A 23,341-nucleotide genomic window follows, 5' to 3' on the forward strand; every position below is an offset into this window, starting at 1 on the left:
TTTTGTGGGAAACACTGATGACTTTGGTTGCATTGATGTTGAGTTTGCAGGCAGTGGGACAGCCAAGTAGCAGGGTCCACTGCATAGCTGGAGACATGCGGGGAGACGAGAGTGTCGTGTTGGAGTCACATAGACCATTTTTAAAAGTGATTGTTAAAACCAGAAGAGTAGTTTCAGGCTGTTCTACCATCTGTGCCTTTGAAAAGATAACCATAGAAGTCAGCAAAGAGTGGAGGGGAAAGACCAAAAGCTGGTCTCTATGGGCTGATTGGAGGCCTCTGATTAGATGTTTGAAATTTGAACCTTTCTACCAATAACAATAACATCAGTACAACAGCAACAAAGCCATGACAGAGATACAGAAATGAGAGTTATGACATCTCAGCCATGCTCTCTGGCCATAGAGCCCCAGGAACTTCTGCTGCCTGAACCTCCCAAGTCCAAAGGGACCATTTTTCTGACCTCTATAAGGCATGGCTGTGCTTCTTCCCTGAACTAATGAAGACTTCCTGTGAGATCAGTGTTACTATAAATTTCCCAAGTGGGCCTCTTTTTCTTTCCTTCTAGAGTTTGTTTTTACTACAGGTGCTTTGCATTGGAATTTAGATCTTATTTAAATTTAAAGGAGTGTTAAACATATTGACAATCCTTCATTTAGAAGTTAAAAATCTAGGGGATTTTAGGGGCAGCCCAGGTGGCTCAGTGGTTTAGCACCGCCCTCAGCCCAGGGTGTGATTCTGGAGACCTGGGATGGAGTCCCGGATCGGGCTCCCTACACGGAGCCTACTTCTCCCTCTGCCTGTGTCTCTGCCTCTCTCTCGCTCTGTGACTCTCATGAATAAATAAATAAAATCTTTAAAAAGAAAATCGAGGGGGTTTTAAAGGGCTTTATACATCTCTTCTCTTGATCAAGAGGCTGCTCTGTGTTCTTGGCATGGGAAGAGAAGGTTCCCACACAGGGTGACCCCTTTTTTTTTTCCATTTAAGAACGTAAAGCCTGAGGGAAAGTTGTGGCCCCTGCCTCTAGGTTCACTCATAATAAAAGGAAAGGGAGAATTGGCCTGCTTCACAATCAGTTGTGAAAGATCTTTAAATGTCAAGAATAAAGAAGTCCAGGTGAACTCGCTAAGGTACAATTTGTGCTAAATTCCCCCTCCACCTCCCAGTCATGTAATTCCTAGTTCCCAGCTGGTAACCACAATGATTCCACCAAGCTCTTTGTTCGTAAGAACATAGTTTCAAGCTGAGATCTCTACACGTGGCCTTTTCAGTTTGAATTCCAGCCCTTCTTCAAATTCTGGAACTCTGGGCAGTATTTTTACCTAGTCTTTGTCTTAGCTTCCGCTTCAAAGAAAAGGAAATAATTTACCTTGTAGAGTTGTTTGAAATCAGAACTGTTAACTATGATTATCAAAGATTTAAAATTATACAAATTGCCAAGAATTTAATGTTAATTTGCATTATGTAAAATGAAATATTTAGAAGAGAGTGTTCGTTCATGTAACTAATAAACCAATTACCATTCACCTCCACTGTTGCTTCTCAGAGCTTTAAAATAGGATAAAAACTAGATCTAAGAAGAAAAAGGTAGAAATGTTTTTAGTCACTTTGAAAAGTAATTCTCTTAAGAGTAATGGCCTTAAAAATGAGTAGATTCTGACAAAGGTAGAAACTTCATAAATATCAAAAAGTTATTTAATCACTTCTACTTATGGCTGTGATGAAGTAGCTTGTAGCAAATCAGTGCTCCCACCAAGAACAACTAGAAATGCAGATAGAATATTAAAACAAAGACTTCTGTTTGAAGGCATCAGATTGCTGCTAGTGCACCAGAATTGAACAGTGAGATACTGGAGAGAATAGAAGTCCACTGAGTTGAGCCCAACTTTCTGCATATAGCTTCTCCCCTGTGGGCATTAATTGACCCTTCGTGGAGGACAGGAGACCAAGAAGCCTGAGCATTGCTGCCAAGAGGAAGAGAAGACAGCAGAGTTGTAGGCAATCTCCTGGAGCCTAGAATACAAAAACTGGAGTTTGCAGCTGCTGAAATAGCCAGGACTGGAGGGAATTAAAATCCCCAAGAGAAGAGAAACTCCGAAGAATGAGTCTAAATCTAGGCAATAGTTTTCCTTTTGATGAATTTGTTGATAAAGCTGCACAGGGATGGAGACTGGAAGGCAGGTCAGAGTTGTAGATGGTCTGTGATGTTGAAAAGATGAAAATTGGGGTTTGAAGCCTACCAAGGAGGGGGACCTTAGGAAGTAGCCTAGGCTGTCAGTTGAGATGACAACAGGAGGTCTATACCCTAGAAGTGGAGACAGAGCAGAGGTAGTCTGAGCCTTACAAAGATTGTTAATTAGCCATGATCAGGTCAGTCCTTGATTGGATTAAGGTGCTCTGCTCCTCCACATGACTAGCAGATTGGGTGGATCCTCTCTGGAAGGAGAGAACCCAGCTCTACAGTGTTCCATTCTTGATATATAGAATTCAATCGGGATGCCTGGGTGGCTCAGCAGTTGAGCATCTGCCTTAGGCTCAGGGTGTGATCCCAGTATCCGGGATCGAGTCCCACATCAGGCTCCGCAGGGAGCCTGCTTCTCCCTCTGCCTGTGTCTCTGCCTCTCTCTCTCTCTCTCTCTCTCTCTCTCTCTGTGTGTGTGTGTGTGTCTCTCATGAATAAATAAATAAAATCTTAAAAAAAGAATTCAATAAAAAAATTAACAGGCAGTTGAGAAACAGACTATGAGAAAAAATAATGGAAGTAGACCCAAAGATGATAAAAATACTGGGAGTTTCAGATATTTAAATAATTGTGATTAATACAGTCAGTAAAATAGTTGGCAAGATAAAGAATTTTACCAGAGAACTGGAATCTACTAAAAAGAATCAAATGGAAATTATAGATAGGAAAAACACTACTGAAAGTAAACGCTCAATAGATAGTTTTAACAGCAGATTAGATTCAGCTAAAGAGAGAATTAAGGAGCTGAAGGTTAGGTCAGCAGAAAAATCCATACTAACTCATATTGAGTAAAAAGAATTGACAGATATGGAAAACAGCATAAGGACATCTGGTTCATGGGGAGGCATTCTAACACCAGAGAATCAGAGGAGGAATAAATGAAAAAAGGGGTAGAAGTGATATTTGATGGAATAATGGCTGAGAATTTTCCAGAACTGGTGAAAGCCACCAAGCAACAGGTTTAGGAAGTATGATGTATCTCCAACTAGATAAATTAGAGGAAATTCACACTAGCTTGTGTAAAACTGCTGTAAACCAATGCAGAGAGAAGAATCTTCATATCAACTATAAAAAAAAGATGATAGATTGCCTGTCTTTTCAGAAGCAGTGATATAGCCTTTAAAAACTCTATAGGAGGGATCCCTGGGTGGCACAGCGGTTTGGCGCCTGCCTTTGGCCCAGGGCGCGATCCTGGTGACCCAGGATCGAATCCCACGTCGGGCTCCCGGTGCATGGAGCCTGCTTCTCCCTCTGCCTGTGTCTCTGCCCCTCTCTCTCTCTCTCTCTCTCTCTCTGTGTGACTATCATGAATAAATAAATAAAATCTTTAAAAAAAAAATAAAAATAAAATAAAAACTCTATAGGAAAAAAAAACTATAGGAAAAAAAAAACTATAGGTTACAGCATAACTTAATGGTAAAATATTGAATGCATTTTTGCTTAGTTTGAGAACATAACAAAGTCCACCATCACAATTCTCTTCAACTTTGTATGAAGTTCCTAGATAATGCTATGTGACAAAAAAGAAAAGAGAAAAAGGGTGGGGGGGAGGGAGGGAAGAAAGAAGGAAAGAAGGATTTAAAGTAAAGAAAACTGCTTTTTGTCACAGGCAACCTGATTGTGTAAATAGAAAATCCAAAAGAATCAAATTATTATAATTAATAAATTTAGCTAAGTCTAGTTTTAAGAACAATATGTAAAGAACAATTGTAATTTAATATTCCACCAATAAACAATTAGAAAATAAAAATTTGAAGCTATACCATTTAGTCTTCTCAGAAACATCAATATATGGGAATAAATCTATCAAAATATGTATAAGACCTCTACACACAAAACTACAAAATACTGAGAGAAAGTAAGTGGAATCTAAACAAATGAAGGGCTGATATTCATGGATTATAAGATCAAATATTGTGAAGATGTTAGTTATCCCAAAACTTATCCGTAGATCTAATATCATCACAAAAGCAATTCTAGGAGTGTGTTGAAGTGTGTATGTATGTAAATTTATGCAGAAATGCTAAGATAAGAATAGCCATTTTGACCCAAAAAAAATCAGAGATGGAGAGGTTAAACTACTATTTACCGAGACTCGTTAAAAAGCTGTAGTAATTAAGACAGTGTGGGATTATTGCTGTAAAAAATAGACAAGTAGACCAATGGGGACGAGGCCAGAGACAGATCCACATATATACAGTCACTTAGTTTATTGCAAGTCACCCAGTGTTTTCAAGTCTTAATCACCTCTTCTGTAAATAGGCTTCATAATAGTGCCTACCACATAAAGTTGAAATATGACATTTTACTGAAGAGGTTAACACATGCAAGAGACACAGCAAGTGTCTGATAAAATTTAGCCAGTATTAATATTACCATTGTGACTGCCACTATTATCGTAATTATTACAATTGCTATTGTTACTGTTCATTTTCTGTTTTTCAGTATAATCATCTGGAAGTGGGGAATGGGTAGACATTAAATAGTGGTTTAAGCAAGCAACATTTGACGCAACACAACCTACCTGGAAAAAGAATGGGACCAGGGAGATAAAGTTCATGATTCAGTCAAAGTTGACTTAGAAACTGGAATGGGACTTGGCCTAGCATCAGGGTAATGTGGCCACACAACCATAGTAAACATTTATTAAGTAAACATTTACTAAGCTTCAAACTAGGTTTGTATATATATGTGTTTGTAAGAGTATTTGAAAGCATGTGTATGTGTATAAGCCACTTGTAAAAACACTGTGTAGAAATGCAGTCAGTTAGCAATTCTCGCATCTGAATCATAGCCAGGGGTCTGAGAGAGAAGTTTAGACAGAATATTAAAAGATCTGATTCTATAACTTTATTTTTTTTATTCCATAACTTTAAATGGAAAATTTATTTTATAGCCTCTTTTGGGTAAACCTGGATGTTCATTTTGTAACATAGGTCACAGAGTCTCTGCAGACAGGGAGATAATGATGTATTTAATTCTTTTCATATTCATTTCCTAAACAATGCCTCATATTTCATAAAATGAGTTGCTGTATAGTATCTGGTGTTATGTAGCTGAAAGCTTACCAGTTCTTCCAGTCAGTTAGTATCTCGAATCCTCCCATATTCCAGCCCACGTGGCATTTCCCCTCCTGCTGGCCCAGCTACACCCTATTTCATTCACAAGAGAAGACTCTAAGACATGCTACTGCTTTAAAACCCTTCAGCTGTCTGGTGAGAAATTGTACTCAGCAGCTCTGAATTCATTTTCTCATTTTACTACTACTTTTTGGATGACTTTAGATAGAGTTATTTACCCCTGAGTTTCATCTGCAACGAGGGTTGGGGCCGAAATAATGAAAGTAAAACCTCTTGGCACAGTGTTTCACTGAGGTGAGGGTTGGTGTGGCTATTACTATTATTGACAAAGATCTTCCAGCCAGGAGGCTCGTATCCAAGTCTTGTTTCTAAACCGCATGTGCTTTTTTACCATGCTGCCTGTAATTTGGCAAGTGAGAAGATGGGCCTTGGTACTCAGTCTTCCTCACTCCATCTAGATTGGGTTAGGACCCCACCCACTGCTTGTCTGTAACTCAGTTTAGAACCACCAGCTGGAGCGCCTTTCCCCCAGTGCTGGCACATGGTCACTGGTAAAACCTCAAGGTGGGACCCCTTTTTAAGGAAGGGAGAGGGAGAAGTGCTTTCTCACCCCCGGGAGTCGGCTCTGTGCCTGGATCATGGAAATGCGCCTGCCTTGCCTTACAGAGTGTGATGCTGCCCAGCCCCATGAGAGGCTTGGCATGGATTCCTTCCCAGAGAGCGGTTAGTGTCCCCCACGCAGTAAGCAGTGGTTGGTTTCCGCTGCTTCCTCTTCCCTCCTGCAGTTCACCCCTTCAGGCGGGAGTCCAGACTCCTGGACGTAAACCCTTCAACTGGAAAGTGCTTGTTGTTGGGTACCTACCCCTTATGAGCTGCTCACTGCACACGAGGCTCATCAGAGTTGCCCTAACACACGTGTCTCTTAGGAGTCCAGCCCGAGACGCTATACCTGTAGGCCCTGTCAGCAGTTCTCATCTTTGTCAAGTCTTTGTTTGAGATGTACGTATCTTTCTAACAATTTGATTGTAATCTGAAAGAATCTGGCCTCTAACTTCTAGATATGCATGTTACATAAAAAGCTCTGGTTGACAGGGCCTCCTGGGCAAAAACCAACAGTGGCAGCACATCAGGACCTGGGCTTCTCCAGTGAGAATTCCTGCCGGGCGCCGTGTACTGGGTCCTCTGCAGATCAGTAGCTGTCTCTGAGTTCTCTCATTGAGCCGCTCTAAAACATCGTGCTGGCGACATGCTGCTTTATTCTGGGAGACCCTTTCTTCTGCCCAGCTATTTGGCTGACCCCCAGCAAAAAAGGACACAGTGCCGGAAGTGCTTTCTGAACGAGACTGGGGTTGTGGGGGGAGTCCCCTAAATCAGGAGGAACAGGAAACTGAATTGCCAAAAGAAACATTATCATCCTAATAAAATGAAGCCCATGATTTGCATTCCAGGTCCTTCAACTATTCTATGGGAACCCGGGCATTTTCCCATGACAGTATTTTTATCCCTGATGGGGGAGCAGAAAGTGAGCAGACAGTTCAAGCAATGTCACAGGACAACATCCTGGGCAAAGTCAAAACTCTTCAGGTAAGACAGCTGGAGATTGGAAAGTCAGAGCCGTAGGAGGGGGCCCAGCTGTGGCGGGAAGTGGGGAAATCCCTAGAGTGACCTTGAGTAAGGGATCCGGAGATCCATGGGTAGCTTCTGGTCAGGATGTTTGCTTTCTCAACTCTGCCTCTGTTCGCTGGAAGCCTGCTGTCAACCTTGTCACCATCGTACCTGCCTATATAACAGCCCCACTCCTTTTCTGTCAACCTGTTCCCTCATTTTTAACTGCGTATCACGAGGGCAGGTACCCAAGAGAAGCTGCTGGATTTGGGGGGTAGGGGAGAGTTGGAAAAGTAACCATGAAATGTTGCCCATAATCCCTGAGCACGGGGTTGACTATTGGCAGAGGCCATGCCGCATATCCGTACTTGGACGGTGAACGGAGGGATGCTCTATTATTTGCTATGTTCTTAAATCTGGCTCCCCCTGAGCCACCCTGTCTTGGAGGAATGCCAGGAAGCTCCCAAACCTCCCTCCTGCTGCAGAATCGGGCAGTTGTCCTCCATAAAATCGACTCAGGTGGTAACTCCTGATAATGAAAATATAATAAAATAATGATTCACTAAATGTGACTGAGATAATGGGAAATCTAGGGAAAGCAAAAGGAGCAAGTACACCTGGGATCCGACCACATAGGTTTGCCTGCTAGCCTAGTAGAATTCACTCACCCGAGAGAAGTGCCTCAGCAAGCACTTCTCCGAGATGGGAAGGCTTGGAGGCCATCCAAATTATGAACGGGGGACTCTGGTTTGCTGGTTTCCATCTGTCTCTAAGTCTACAATAACGAATGTATAAATGAATGAATGAGGGGGGGAGGAACAGCTGGCTTGAGTAGCTGCCAATACAATGAAGCATTATACTCAAAGGAAATTTTCTATTTTCTTGAAATGTTCTTGTTTCTACTGAGCATTAGCTATGCATTTTGTGACCTGTGTTTGGTTACATGTCCGCACACACTCAGCTGAATATAGCATATGGCAGGCGGGGAAATAGCAAACACCCTGGAAACAGACCGAACTTGCCTGGATCTTCAGCCCTCCTGCCAAGCACTACCCAGGGCCACCGTCCTGCCTTCAGGGCTAACCTCGGCCCTTCCTTCAGATTCCAGCATGTCCTACCCAGGCTCTGCTCTTAGTTCTTGCTAAGAACTTGCTAAGAAAAAGCAAGCTGTCACTTCTCATAGGTTGGAGAAGAGGAAGGGGTGGTGATCGCCGCAGAAAACCTTGGGCCCCTCCCCACCTTACCTTTCCTTCTTGAAGTCTTTTGATTTCTGGACCATTTTTCTTAAGTTCTGAGGCCCTGGCTCATAATACGCCCTTTCCAAGAGAAGTGACGTCCAGAGTTCAGTCCATGAAACAGCTGGATTTTATGAGGGCTTTCGAGGAGTTTTTTAAAGATTAGATAATAGTGTGTTGTCTTAAATGATGTCTGTGCTAACATCACACTGCATGCCACTGCCTTTCTGGGAAGTGGGTTTGGAGTTGTAAAAAATATGTAATTCTGCACTGTTGCAACTCGGTAAAAATATGTGTCAGTTATTCCTAATAACACTGCAAGGCGCAAGTTTAAAGAATCTGATCTCACAATTAAGATGTAAGCCAACTTCCCTGAAGCAACAATTCTATTAATAACAAGAAAAATATGAGTAAATAACTAATCTGAGTGCTCTCTTTTGGACAATATCTACTCATACAAGGTCTGCCTAATGTTGCTTCTGTCTGTGTACTCACAGTCTTCCTTACAGCTCCATCATTATATTTTTTAAAAAAATAAAGAGACTTTACTCTTTGAGGAGGGAAACGGGGACTGTTATCATAGAAAGTGTGATTTTTGGAGTGACATTAAGATATAACTGTATCACCCCCAAAAGACTGTGCTTTATTTTTCAGTCGACTAAGCAGTATGTTCCTGGTAAGTCATAGAAATAGTAGTTAACTTTATTAACTTGCATGAATGCTTTGCATTTTTCATGACAACGTTATGCTGGTATTGATGCTTAGTAAGCAGCATAAAAGACCACCCCCTCGTAGACTCCAGCATGGAATGAGGGTGTTTAGTTATGTCAGAGGCATGTATGTTTTTTATGTCCAAAATTGTGTTTGTCTATGTATGTGTGTTTATTAAAAACAGAGAGGAGTAATGGACACCTATTTGATGGTAGACATCCTGGCAGGCTGATTAGCCACTATTATTAAGACATTTTTTTGAAATGAGATTTGTATCATAATGCCATGGGGTGGGGGGAGGCCATTTTCCTCTGGTCTGAGAAACTTCTCAGCCCTTGGAAAACCCCAGAACAGTGAGTGCACTGACTGTGTTGGGAAAGGTTGCCCTCTAGTGTCCACACGTGGTCAGCCCAGCCCGCCAGCCATACCTTGCACTGCAGCAGTCTGGAACCTCTCTGAGTGCAGGATGGCTAAATTCAGCATGAATAATAAGCCTACACTTTTCCAAATCAAGTCAGTCTATCACTGGGCGAAATTTCTGTGGCAGATGATTGAACCTTTACAAGAAAAATTACTCTCTTTTTTCCCCCCGAGTATTAAAAAAATACATGTTTGTAGGGAGAACAAACTTTAATATACAGGATAGTTATAGGGACAAAGCCAACAGTGGCGCCCCTTTCAAAGACCCTACACACAACCATCAGTTGTTCACGGCCAGTGGGTGAAATAAAAAATCTGTGCCAGTTCCCCCACCACCACCTGGCCGTGTGGCTTCCAGTGCAGTCTTTATACCTCCCTGACCCTCAGTGTCCCCATCTGAAAAATAAGGGGATGAATATGATGGATGACCTGGCCCACCTCCAGTTCTTAAAGTCTGCCATCTATATGGAATCACTCCTCACTTGCCATAGCACAGAGCAGTTTGGTGAGCTTCACGCTTCTGTGCACTTGGACCTCAGTGACCTTGAGGTTCCTTACAGCTGCCCAGGTGAGGGGTCAGGGAGGTGCCTACTTATTTCAGGTCAGACCCAGTTGTGTAACAACTGATGATGACACTCAGGCGGGAACATCACGGTCCAAGCCTGCAGGTGATACTTAGAATTATGCCACACCCTTGTCAGGAAGAGCTAACTCTGTTAGTCCATGGATTATTCAGCTCGGGAGGGAAAGCCTCCATTTTCAGTAGCCCCTGGCTCCTGCTGAGCTGGATCTCACTTAAAAATGCCAAAGTCTCATATATTTGAGGATTTTTGACACCTCCTGCAGCTGTCAAGGACACAGAGAAGAAATACCCGCTCTTAGCCACTTCTGCATAGAGCAGATGTCTTTAAATCTACATGCTTTTTCTTCCGCCTCTCTTTAAAAATTCATTTTAACTGTGGGCATATCTGTAGTTGACTCAGAAGACAGCAACTTTATTTTTCCTCTGCTTTGTTCTCACAGACATGGTCTGTGAAAAATCTGGGGGAACCTAAATACTGGCAGCGTGAGAGCTGCAGAATATGATGTGCTTGGAATTCCCACACCATAGGAAAAAAGACTCATAAATATGGATGTGCATTCCTATAACATCATTCTCTGGCATTCCATATTACAACAAAATGGCCCAATTTGAATGAATAAAATATAGTCCCTTTTAGCTCACATTCCAGTCCCAACAGTAACCCCATTCACAGCCACAGGCAGCACTGACGGTCAGCGTAGGCACAGCGTTCTCCCCTCCTCTCTGGCTGTAAGTGCAGTGTATCCGAAGAGCCCCCGGGTAGTAGGTGGAAGGGAGGGAGTGGTCCTAGTTGACGAGGGTAAGCTCCCTCTGAACCATCTGGTTTTCAGTGATTCCTAATATCATGACAATGCCTGAATGCGGGCAGAATGAAAGTCACAAAAGAAAGTCACACTGATCCCTCTATTTAAATAACATGACACCCGAGATTGCCAAATGGGTTTCAGGAGTCACCTTTTAATTGTCAGTAAATCACACAGTGTCTTGACAACCCTGTCTCTTTTGAGTCAGCTGAAGGAAGCATTTGGAGCAGGAACCACAGGTGAGGGAAAACATGCAGGTGCAGGAGCCTCGGCCTTGACAACCTGAGGATCAGTCACCATAGCCTTGAACCCTAAGTCCTAACCCTGGTGTACTTCTGCAGTCTCATCCCTGACAGCTGCAGGTGTGTCTAGGAAGACAGTCCTTTGTCTGGACAGAGAGGCTGCAGCCCGATCCCCGAAAGCAGCCAGCGTTTCTGTGATGACCAGGGTCCTCCCCTCCTCCATTCCCCTCAGCTCACAGCCACTAGCCTGAATTTATTTTTTCTAGAGGGATTTTAAATCAGCGGCTTTACAGAAACGCACATTGTTATTCTCAAAGGCAACAGCATTGTGTTTCTTTTGCCAGGATGAACATCTCTGTGACATAAATCATCCCTTTGATATGCACACGTTCTCATTCCCTCCCGCCACCTCTTCTTCCCTCCCTTTCTCTCCACCCTCAGCTGTCACACCTGCCGCCAGGCCCATGGCCACACCCCTGCACCCTCCTCCCTGCTCAGCCTCTGCCCCTGCACCCTTCTCTCATCCCGCCTCTTTGATTTCATTCTCTGCTTCAGTTCTCAGCGCCACCCTCTCCACTTCCCTGCTCCATCCCGTGTGCCTTATTTCTCCTGTTCTTATTCCCTCCATTTCCTCCTGCCATTGTCTCGTAGCTCTTCCACTGCTCACCACGACACCCATCCCACCTTGGAGCTTATTTCCACTTAGACTGCGATTACATCGTGTCATATGCTTGTTTGTCTCTTAAGCATCAGGGGGGGAGCAACATCAGTATTCTAAAAAGTGCCCTAAAGAAGAAAAATATTAGCATATTCATTCTTTTTTTGTGTGTGATGGTGGCAAAAAGTCCTAACCGAATGGCATTAGAGTGTTAGGCCAGGTTCTCCTTGGAAGCTCGTTAAAGAATATTCTGTGATAACTAGAAGAAATACCCTCATCTTAGTGGTTCAGGAGCACTGAGAGAGGGTAGCCGCTGACAACGGAGTCTCCGTCTACAGGGATTTAGAACACTCTCTAGCTCTTGGCCAGTACTCCCAGAGCAGGGATAACTGGTAAACCAAAGGCTGGGCTGGGAGTCTCCGAGGGACCTGCTAGGGCTTTCACTAGGACACAGGAACCAACCATGCCACCTCTTCTGCCCAGGTCCCTGTTCCTCTCCCACAGGTCAGCAGAGTGAGCTGGGCTTGTGACTTTGTTACACCATGTCCTCTTGTCTATCTCCATCGGCTGCTCTAACCGTGCCTGCTTATTGATCTGCATAGCGTAGATACTAACTGCCGCTTCCTGCTAAACTCGTTTTGAGAAGACACCCTTTTGCAGCCTTCTCTTCCCAGAAGCCCTTTCAGGCTGCTCAGGCTGTACTTCACTGGCTGAACTCGGGGCTTTGGATGTGTGTTCCTCCCCTGTGGCACCAGGGGAGCCAGGCTCAGGCTGAATAGCAGATCAAATACAAGTCCTCTGTCTTTCTGTGCTCCTGACTTGGCATGCTGGGGGGTGCCCTGGGGTGCGGGGAGGGGAGTCTTGGGCTCATCTCTTCCATGTCTCTGCAGTCTCACCGTCTGCCATGCAAGGCTGAGAGGGAGCTGGGCACAGGTGGGTGGATTTAGTACCCTTGAGTTCAGAAGGGGCATATCCCTCAAAGGATTCCCCTGCCAGGGAACTTCGGCAAGGTATTAAAATTGCCACATCATCTCTTTATTTCTGCCCCTAAAAGAAGAAAGAAGCACAATGTCAAATTTGTGAGAACTTGTGGAATGCAATGCAAATAACACTGAGATGGTTTTAGGAGACCTGGATTCAAATCACTTTGTGGCCACTCATTCTTTCCATAAGCTTGAGCCAGTCACCTCTCACCACTAACCTCTGACATTTTTAATAAAATGAGGGTGTTGGACTATGTGATTGCTAAGGCTCTTTGCAGCTCTATGGGCATAAAAAGACTATGCAGCTCAAGTACCTAGATCTAGAGCAGTAGCTCTTAGCCACAAGCAGTTTTATCCCCACAGTGGATATTGGGCAACTTACAGAGACATTTTTGGTTGTCTCGATGGGGAAGGAATTGCTACTGGCATCTAGTGCCTAGAGGCGAGGGTGCTGTAAACATTTTACAATGCTCAGGACAGCTCCCCACGACAAAAAATTATCTGGCCTAAAGTGTCAGTAGTGCTGAGGTTGAGAAACCCTGCTGCCGATGAAAGCAGGAGCTTCTACAGATTTAATTCAGTGGTCTTGCAGGTGGCCACGGCATAGCCTTTTTTCTTTCTGAATGTTGTTCATTTTCTCTGCCACAGCCCATTAAATATTTTGCCCTTTCTTTAATATTTATATATATTTTTTCTTCTTCAGAGAATATATTTCTTTTCTAATCTGGCTTTTCTCGAATTCTAAACACTACTTCTCTTCTAATTTCTACCCTGTTTCCATCCCCCCACACACACCCTTCTCGCTACCTGCCGCCTATAACAAATCCCTTCGTGGCCCTTCCCTTCTGCCTACTCTCTGTCCCTTCCCCGTGGTCCCTTCTGTCCCACAGTTCACAGCGCCTAGCTGCAGCAAGGCAAAAAGAAGCCCCTGTGGCAGGACAAAATTATTCCTGTGCCTTCCGTGATTTCTGCATTGATCACGGAAAGACTTGCCAGCCCTGGGGCTTCCCTCACCTTGGTGCCCACTGGGACTGGAACATGGTATTCAAGCTAGGGGCTGGTGAGGAAGGTGGCTAACGCATATTCAAGGAGAATGTCTCCAAAACATTTCCTCCAGTGGTTCCTACATTTCATGTGACTATTTTCTATACAATGTTTATACTTTGAAGACTTTTTTATGAATAAATGTATAGGTTAATCAGAACATTTTTGTCATAACGTGTATCCCAACTTTTGGTTCAGAAATATGGACTCTCTACCCCCTGGATAATGTTGGCATTTCCATGAAAGAGGTGGCTGGATGAAAAAGCTCATGGCTTGAAGGTGGGAAAGGAAAAGAAAGGAAACAGGACAACAAATTCACTTATTACAGGACTGCATCGTGGCTTACTGGCATGGTATTTAGTCTAGAAAGGTGCACAGAACATGCCTCAGTGCCTACTAGATATGCTGGGGCATCTGGTTGCACTTGTTATGAACTGCTTCACTGCTTCAGAACATCTTTCTTTTGTCTGTCTCCAGCGACAGTTGAGCAAAAACATCAAGTTTGGGCAGCCACCACCCAATGCCATTCCCATGAAGAAGGCAGACAGTGGTGAGGCTAGCTTAGAAGAGGATCTGTTCCTGACCAGTCCCATGGAAATTGTGACTCAGGAGGATATCATTCTCTCAGACACCGAGAACAAAGTAAGGCTCCTCCAGGAAATGACTTGATTGCTAAGGGAGGGGAGGATGTCGGGTAGTGGACAGGGGCATCCAATAGCTTTTGGGGCTGCAGTGCAGGGAATATGTGAGAGAAGCTTCTCTGATGAGTGGCCCTGGGCCGGAGGGCACTTCCTGGTCAGTCGCCACTGGGAGAGGCGGCTGGGCCTGGGGAAGTGGAAACATGCCCTTGGCATTCACTCCTCACAGCATCTGCCACTTCCTCAAGACTCAGGGTGGCCCACCTCTCCTGGGAAGCCTTACCCAGCCTTACCCCCCAGCCGTGCTATCTCCTCTGTACCTTCATTGCACCAACTCCGTGCTTCTTACACATCCGTACTCTCCACATCTGCGTAATTGTTCTCCCTCTGTCTCTAAATGTTGACTTCCTTGAGCACAAACTGGATCTTACACATCTCTGTCTCCCCAGGACTTAGTTAGTGCTTACTTAGTAGCACGGAGTAATTACTTGTCAAAGTGGAGTCATTTAAAGGGAAATGAGAAAAGAAAGAAGTAGGTGCTTAGGGAGACAGAATGATCAAACAGGCCAGCTTGAAGTCTACTTAATGAGGGAAGAAAGTCACATTCGTCCAGCATTGTCCTATCTGAATTCAGTCTTGATACTTGGAAAGAAACCCCGTGAGCATATCCCAGAATGAGAGTCCTTCCAGCAGCAGAAGGGATATCCTCAGGCATCTAGTGGGGAAGGAGGGAAGGCCTCGCCAGCAGCTGGAGCAGGGAGCTCTCTAGGTGAGGCACAGAATCTTCCAGTCTCAACAGAAAGCATCTTCGGTACTCTGCCTGCCAAGGCACCTGAAATTACGCTGGATGTTATTAAAATGGATGTGCCCCAAGAAGTCATGCTTATGGCCAGCTAATAGGTCATAAGGGCAGTAACAAAGAGAAGTGATTTGCAAAGCAAAGTGAGGAAGGAAAGAGCAGGCCGTTCCCCACTGTTGCCCACCTCTGTCCGGCCCGAAGACTCCTGGTTCCCAGACATGTGGGTGGTGGGCGGTGTGGTGGGTAAAGTAGGATGGGGCCCATCCCTCCACTAGGTCCAGCCTCTGCAGTGCTAGGCGGCAGCAACAGCCACCAGCCTTAATGCAGAGATTTCCCAAGGACTGAGCAATGTCCTCACTGTTACTGAGGAGCTCATAAGTGCCAGGGACTGTGGCCTGAGGGAGAAGGAGGCGCTACCCCAGCTGCGGGTATTACAGAGGTGAGTCAGATTAGTCACATGGCAAGTCAACAGAGATAAATACAATAACTTATTTATATAATAAATGTAATATATATAATAACTCTGGATCAAGAAAAATGCACAGAAAGTAAAACAGAGCGATGGAAAAGTGAGTAACAAGGTGGGCCAGGGGTTGTTCTTTAGATAAGGTCAGCAGCCAGAGTGACCTGGAGGTGGGGGCTGTGTTCCAGGTGGAGGGAAGAGCAAGTACAGAGGCCCAAAGATGGGGCTGACGGCTGACGGTGTCCCAAAAGAAATCAGGTCGGTGTGGCTGGCCCGACCCTGGAGGGGGCAAAGGGAGGATATAGCGAGACATAGAGGCCAGATTGTATAGACCACAGGAAAAGGGTGAATTCTATTCTGAGAATAACAGAAGCCTCTGAGTATATTAAGCAGGATGCTGACATAATCTAACTTGTATTTTCTTTTTTTTTTTTTTTTTTCTTAATTTTTTTTGGGGGAAAGAGAGCATGAGCAATGGGGGAGGGACAGAGGGAGAAGAGAGAGAGAATCCCAAGCAGTCTCCACACTCAGCTCAATGCCGAGCCTGACTCTGGGCTCAGTCCCACCACCGTGAGATCATTGACTTGAGCTGAAACCAAGAGTCGATGCCCAACCAACTGAGCCACCCAGGCATCCCTGATTTGTGTTTTCTAAAGATGCTTCTAAGTGTGGTGCAGAAAACAGGCTGAGATAGGACAAGCTGACACTATTGCTCTGGGAGGGACGATAACAGCTGTTTGCAGATCTTGGCCATGCACAGTAGAAGGTATGGTGGGCCATCAGAAAGGTGCAGGTGATGTGGTGTGGGGTGTGGGCATTCCTGGGGCAGGTGAGCAGCTGGGCTGGGATCTTCAGCCTTTCTCTTCTTCCTCCTATCCTGAGGTCTTTTTCTCCTCTGGTCATCCACCTTCTCAGCCCAGTCGTTTGCACACAGCATCGCTAGGTCCTTTTCTTCTCACAGAGAAGAGGTCTGGCATAGAGTGGGGAGGTCCAGCAGGCAAAGGGGGTGGAAGGCAGCGAGCACAGCCAAACCTCGGAGGTTGCAGGCCGAGTGCGACACCCTCCTGCTTCCCAGGTGGGGTGGCTAGGGGGTGGCACCTGGCGTCTCTGAGAGGTGGGGAAACACATCAAAGACTGAGCTTAGAGACTGCCTGGATGGAAGTGTGCCGAACCAGGAAAAGAAGAAAGTGTACACTCTGTGCCTCAGGAGTCCTTGTCTGGACATTAGCAAGGTCCCCACCATGCCTCCTGCCGACTCCCTGAAGCCAGCTGCAGCCTTTTCCACCCGCGGCGGTGTCTGGTTGTCTGCCCAGAACCCACTGTTCCGGCGTTTGACTCGAGTGCTCTCTTTCCTGTTCCAGCCCAGTGATACGCCAAGTTCTCGGAGTCCTCTGAATCTGCCTGGCACCAGAAGTGAGATGGAAGAGAAGGTAATAGGATTTGAACTTATGTATTTAGTTTCTTTATTTCAACTTCCATTTCCGCCCCCCCCCCTTTATTCAATCTGCTGTCTCATTTTTCCAATCATAAATGCTGCCTTCACCCCTTACCTTAAATCCCTTCAGAACGGAACCAGTGGTAGAGGTTAGAGCATCTGTTTCCAAAGCAGTGCACCTGCTGGGACTGACCCCTGCCCTGAAAAACAGCCCCCTCCCAACACGTGCATATTTGAGCACAGAGACGCTGGTCATTTTCCTAAATGTGCCGGGTACTTCAGGACACTGTTCAGCCATTGAAAAAGACTTTGCAGAACACCTGGAGGTACACAGGTCTGTAAGGAAAAGAGTCTCCTTCTATTTAGAGATTTAAAAAAAGAAAAGAAAAAAGACCTTGGCATGTCTCTACTTGTGTGTATTTTTGCTTTTTAACTATTCTATGTTCTGTTGAAACTGGGGCCTGGGCCTGCAGGTGTCCAGGAAACTCTGGGGGGCCTGTGTGCCCCTCTCCTGTAGAGGCCAGTCAACTGCCATGAGCAGTCTCCACTTGCACAGGGGTCCAGGCATACCCCCAGGGTCTGGTACAGTGAGCAGAGTAGGTCCCAGAATCTTTTGAAGGGCGGATGGCTCAAGACCGTGCCACCATCCAGAGAGTGAAGCAGCCCAGCTGGAATAAACCAGAAACGAAGCTTTGCATTTAAATCTCAGCTTCAGATCCTTCTCTGTGCCCCTAGTCTATCACATTGGGCTCTAACGTCTTTTATTCATGCATCTAATAGGGGATGGAAATAAATGTTTGATTCATCTCTTTTCAACAGGAGTTCAGAATATGATACCTTTTATAAAGATAACAATAAATAAATAAAAGCTAGGAGCCCAAAGGCTGGGATTATTTTGCCTTACTTCTGTGCTGCTTATTGTAAGTTTATTTACTGAGCATCCATTTGGCCTTGGACCTGGCTTGGTCCTTTATCTTCTGCATAAATATGGAAGGTAATTTTAAAAAGCAAAGCTGTCAGCTAAGCCCCACTGGGTCTGCATGTATAGCATGAGTGCCAGCACATGAACCCTGGCCTCGCCAGGGCTGCCCCCGCGCCAGGGAGCTGCGGGCAGCGCAGCCAGGGCCGTGAGTGCCCCCTGCCGCACGCAGGCGGGTGGAGCTGGGAGCCCTCACCTGGCTGCCTGCCCGGGAATGCTCAGTAGTTACAGGGGTGCCCTCTGGGTGCAGGCTGAGCTGTGGTCTCTCTGACCTCTCTAAATATGTACAGTTTGTTGAGGCTGCGCATCTGCATTACGGTGCTGCAGTTCATCCTGTGAGGGACTGCCCTTGCCCCTGTGCGGCACGTTTCTGCCCGCCCTTTTTCCACCTGGGGGCCTCCCCCTTTCAGTTGCTTGGGGCACTCGACTCAGGGCTCTGTGGCTTTGGAGTGATTGTGCTAGAACATTTTTGTGGGTAGCAGTTTTGTGCTAGAACATTTTTGTGGGTAGCAATTTCATGGCCTAGGTATAGATGATAGATATACTTTGTTGTTGTTCTTTCATTCCTCCAAAAAATATTTATTGAGCACTTGCCAAATGAGATTTGCTACTTGGGCATAAAGGAGAATGAAAAGATGAAAAAGACACGTTCCCTGACTCAAAGGGCTAAGGTAGAAGCTGAGGGACGTTTGCAGGTGTCTGATGCCGTGTCTTAGATGATAGAGTCCTCAACATAGAGATGAGCTAATCCAGGGCTCAGCAAACTATGTCTTATTTTAGGCTTTGTGGCCATAAAGTCCAACCAGGCTACTCTCCTGCCTCTTCCTTTGTAGCACAAAAGCAACAGAAGACAACGGACCATGGGTATGGCTGTGTGCTGGCAAAAGTTTATTTACCAAAATAGGCTGTGGGCAGGATTGGGCCCCCTGGCTAAGTTTTGTCAACCACCCCATCTAATCTAACCTTCCCCACGTATTATTCAGAGCAGGAAAATTAGTCCCTGAAAGGTTATATAACCTTTATGAGTTAATGCAAATGTCACTGGCCAAATAAAAAGTCAGAGTCTTCTTTTAATTCCCAAAGCAAAAAAAATAAAATAAAAAATAAAAATAAAAATTCCCAAAGCAGTGCTCACTTCGCTGTCCCAGTGAGCCCTGTTTGCTTGAAGTGGTCCCTGGGCCGGGCCAGGCAAGGTGCAGTCTCTAGCAAGTGCTGCCGCTCTGGGATTCCTCACACATTGTTCTGATCTGGGCTGTGTGGTTTAATCTCCATACAGGTGGCTCCAGTTAAACCGTCTCGGCCAAAAAGGCACTTCTCTTCTGCTGGAACCATCGAAAGTGTCAACCTAGATGCCATCCCCCTGGCCATCGCTCGCCTGGACAACAGTGCTGCCAAGCACAAATTGTCCGTTAAGCCAAAAAACCAGAGGGTGTCAAAGAAGCACAGGCGACTTGCCAGGGTATGTAGAGCCCTTCCAGGCTGACCGGGCAGATGCCCTTGCTTGCTTTTTTGCCAAAGGAGGTGGTGCTGGGAGGGGCCAGTAGAAGGACCTAGGTCTCTCCCATCAGGGACCTGGTGTGTTGCAGTGAACAAGGGCCAGCAGGCCCATTTCCTTTCCATCGCCCCTTCTAACATGCTGTCTGCCTGGGGGCTGGTGGACCTCAGAATGAGAGGCTGCCCTTTGAGGGCCTCTTGAACACTTTGTACTTGGTTTGCCACAGAAAGGTGACCCAGCTCTCCTGCTATGGCTTAGCCAAAGGTTCTTCAGTGTGACAAGGGTGGACTTTATTTCCTCATCGTTCTAATGCTGGGCTATTGGTTTTCCTACGATTCATTTGTACTGAGCAAAAGGAATGTGAGAATGACCAATAAAGGGGCTACTGAGTAAACACGAAGGTGATGTGTTTTCCTCCACCCTTGCAATTACTCCTGGTGTGCTGGCCTGGGTTTACCTAGCTCTATACTTAGGAACAGCGGCCCCTTCTTTTGAGATGAAGAGGGCCACCGACATTGTGATAGGGTGGGAAGTGGTTGCCTGTGCCAAAGGCAAAGGCTAATTCTTTTTTCCTTACCAACATTAGGATCGACCAAATGAACAAGGTGGCCTTCCACGTCAGCTGTCCCTCGACCAGAACGGACACTCTGGAGAAGACAAGCCAATTTGGCACGAAGAGGAACCAGAGCTGCTGGAGTCCGAAGAAGAAAAGAGATGCCAAGAAGAATACTGGCTAGAACTTGAGGCCAAGTGCAAACGGCAAAAGGCTGAGGCAGCAGAGAGGAGACGTCTGGAAGAGCAGAGACTCCAGGCCCTGGAGAGGAGGCTTTGGGAAGAGAATAGAAGACAAGAGCTCTTGGAGGAGGAAGGAGAGGACAGGGAGGGAGAGGAGACAGAACTACAGCTGGAGGCAGAAGAGGGGCAGGGCAAAGAGGAGAAGCAGAGACTCAAAGAGCAAGGTGGCCAAGGCCAAGAGTGGAGAGAGCAAGAGGAAGGAAGGCACCTGGAGGCCCAAGAACAGGCGGTGTGGAGAGGGCAGGAGGCTGAGAGGCAGCGGCAGTTAGAAGAGCAAAGAGAGTTGAAGGAGCTCAGGAGGCAGGAGGAGCTGGAGGAGCAGCAGAGGCAGGAAGCCGAGAAGCAGCAGCAGGAGTTGGAGCAGCGGCAAAGGGAGGAGCAGCAGAGGCTGGAAGAGGAGCAGCGGCAAAGGGAGGAGCAGCGTAGGCTGGAAGAGGAGCATTGGCAGAGGGAGGAGCAGCAGAGGCTGGAAGAGGAGCAGCGGCGAAGGGAGGAGGAGGAGCAGCGGCGGCGTGAGGAGCAGCAGAGGCTGGAAGAGGAGCAACGGAGGCGGGACGAGGAACAGCGGCAAAGGGAGGAGCAGCTGCTTTTGGTAGAGGAGCAGCGGCGGCTGGAGGAGGAGCAGAGGGAAAGGGAGGAGCAGCGGCGGGAGGAGGAGGAGGAGGAGGAGGCGGCCACGGCGGCGGTGGCGGCGGCAGAGAGAAGGGCGGAGCTGGGAAAGCGGGAGGAGGTGGAGGTGCCCCGGCGGCCGGAAGCGGAGGCCGCCCGAGGGCACGAGGAGAAGCGGCCGCAGCCGGAGGAGCTGAGGGGCTCGAGGAGCGCGCTGCACGTGGACTCTGCAGAGAAGCCCGGGAAACGCGAGCACCTGAAGCTCGAGAAGCAAGGAGAAAACTCTGAGGAATCAAGGGTTTGCGAGAAGCAGAGCCGGGAGGCCGAGCCGTCCGGGGAGCAGCAGGCGCAGCGCGGGGGTCTTCCGGGGCACGGCCGTCGGGCACGGCAGGACATGAGACCCGAAAGCGGCCCGCAGCCTCCGCAGAAGCCGGAGGCGCCCGTGGAAGAGACGCCGGCCCCCGGGGGGAAGAAGGAAGCTGCCGCGCCGGAGACCGACCGGAAGGTGGAGGAACTGCGCTGGCAGGAGGTGGATGAGCGGCAGACCATGCCCAGGCCCTACACCTTCCAGGTGTCGTCGGGAGGGAAACAGATTCTCTTCCCCAAAGTCAATTTGAGCCCGGTGACGCCCGTGAAAGAGGCGGGGCCCGCCCCTGCTGCCCACGAGCCCGGGACCCCCAGGCCCAGCCCAGCGCCCCCCGCCCTGCCCTCCTCCCTCAGCGTCCCCCACACGGCCATCCTGGTCACCGGAGCGCAGCTGTGCGGCCCGGCCGTCAACCTGAGCCAGATCAAGGACACGGCGTGCAAGTCTCTCCTGGGCTTGTCGGAAGAGAAGAGGCGCGCGGATGGCCCCGGCCCGGAGCAGCCGCCCCGAGCCGCCGAGCCGCGGGCGGGCAGCGGGAAGGCCCGCGCCCCGGAGTCCGCGGCCGCAGGGGCCGCGCTGGCCGAGTGGGCGTCCATCCGGTCCCGAATCCTGAGGGGCGCCGAGACTGAGCGGCGCGGCGACGGGGGCCCGTGCCGGCCGGCGGAGGAGCCGCCGCCCCGGGCCCGGTGGGATTCCCGCGGGAGCCTCCGGAAGACGCCGCCGCTGAACGCCAAGTTCTCCATTAAGCCCGCTTGGCAGAAATTCTCCGACGGCGGCGCCGAGACCTCCCGACGGAACGCGGAGGCCGAGGGCGGTAGGAGGCGGCCCTCGCCGTGGCCCGGGGACGCGTCGGGGCCGCAGCCCCCGGCTACTGGCGAGCGCCCCCGGGGCGCAGACGGGCCCGAGCCCGACGCCACGGAGGGATGCAAATTTGCCAAAGACCTCCCGTCCTTCCTGGTTCCGAGCCCTCCGTACCCGCCGCAGAAAGCGGGGACCCCCGCGGAGGCCGGCGCCGCGCCGGACGGGGAGCCCACCGGGGCCGGGGGCAGGCCGGACCCCGCGGCGCCTGGCCAGGAGGAGAAGGCCTCGCCCTTTGGAATAAAATTGCGAAGGACCAACTACTCCTTGCGCTTCCACTGCGACCAACAGACCGAACAGAAGAAGAAGAAAAGGCACAGCAGCACCGGGGACAGTGCGGAGGGCGGGCCGCCGGCGGGCAGCGCGCCGGGAGAGGAGACGGCGGGCGCGGCCCCCACGCCCGGCCCGGCGCCGCCCGCCGCCTGGAAGGACCCTGCCGACCGGCCGGCCAGCAGGGGGCCCGCGGCGCCCAAGCCCGCCCTGGCGCCCAAGCCGGCCGGCCAGACGCCCCCGTCCTCCCCGCTCGCCAAGCTCAGCCGGCCCTACCTGGTGGAGCTGCTGGCGCGCCGGCCGGGGAGGCCGGAGCCCGAGGCCGCCGAGCCGGGCAGGGAGGCTCGGGAGAGCAGCGCCCCCTGGCCGCCGTCGCCGCCGCCCGCCGAGAGGAGGAAGGCGCCCCGGCGGGCCGACGAGGAAGCGGCGGACCCCGAGAGGAAGCCCGCGCGGCCCGAGAAGCCTCCCCAGACCCCCGAGGCCGCGAGGAAAGGTACGTGGGGGGCACGGACCGCCTCGCCTGCCCGGCGCGCCCGCTGCGCCCGCTGTGCCCCGGGTGGCAAGTTCAGGTGCCGCACGGACCGCCGCGCTGCCGGGTGACCGGGAACGTGGAATGCGGCCCCCGTGCACGCGCTTGCCCGCAGTCCCGGGCCCGAGCAGGGACGCACGGGAGGCTGGGCTCGTCTCGGGGCCGTAGTGGCACCAAGGTGCATCGGCCTGAGGAGCTTCCAGGTGGATGATTGGCTTCGGCTGGGTTTTGTGCAAAATGCTCCGCACGTGCCTCCCGGTGCCGGCAGCTTGCGGCGCGAGGCCTCCTACCGAGGAGCTGGCGCGGGCCTCGCTGCCGCTGCCCCTCCGGCGTCTCCAGCCGGGCCGCGGTCAGGGCTGTGGTCACCTGCGTTGGCTTCGGGGCCCTTGAGAATCTTCATCTATTGCTTTTTCTTTCCTGTTTTGTAGAGTCGGAGGTAAAGTTGGGTCCTAGTCCAGGAAGTTGCATTCCTCAGAGAAATTCTTCCCGAGGTGTTTTAGG

General features: G+C 48.9%; 1 protein-coding gene across 15 annotated transcripts in view; it reads left to right on the forward strand.

Moving 5' to 3' along the window:
• Positions 1-23,341, forward strand: part of LOC140604105 (bifunctional phosphoribosylaminoimidazole carboxylase/phosphoribosylaminoimidazole succinocarboxamide synthetase) — a 386,988-nt gene that overhangs the window by 242,323 nt on the left and 121,324 nt on the right. For 11 of the 15 annotated variants that reach the window (XM_072775131.1, XM_072775137.1, XM_072775145.1 and 8 more), the window contains 5 exons: positions 6,771-6,906; positions 14,084-14,248; positions 16,868-16,936; positions 19,197-19,379; positions 20,002-22,804. In XM_072775131.1, the coding sequence (XP_072631232.1) occupies positions 6,787-6,906; positions 14,084-14,248; positions 16,868-16,936; positions 19,197-19,379; positions 20,002-22,804 (3,340 nt within the window). In that variant the 5' untranslated portion in view covers positions 6,771-6,786. Of the gene's footprint in view, positions 1-6,770; positions 6,907-8,816; positions 8,839-14,083; positions 14,249-16,867; positions 16,937-19,196; positions 19,380-20,001; positions 22,805-23,341 lie in introns of those variants that run through there. The other 4 variants (XM_072775138.1, XM_072775140.1, XM_072775141.1 and 1 more) reach the window with 4 other exon arrangements.

This window comes from Canis lupus, chromosome 14 (assembly GCF_048164855.1).
Source record: "Canis lupus baileyi chromosome 14, mCanLup2.hap1, whole genome shotgun sequence".
Taxonomy (NCBI): domain Eukaryota; kingdom Metazoa; phylum Chordata; class Mammalia; order Carnivora; family Canidae; genus Canis; species Canis lupus.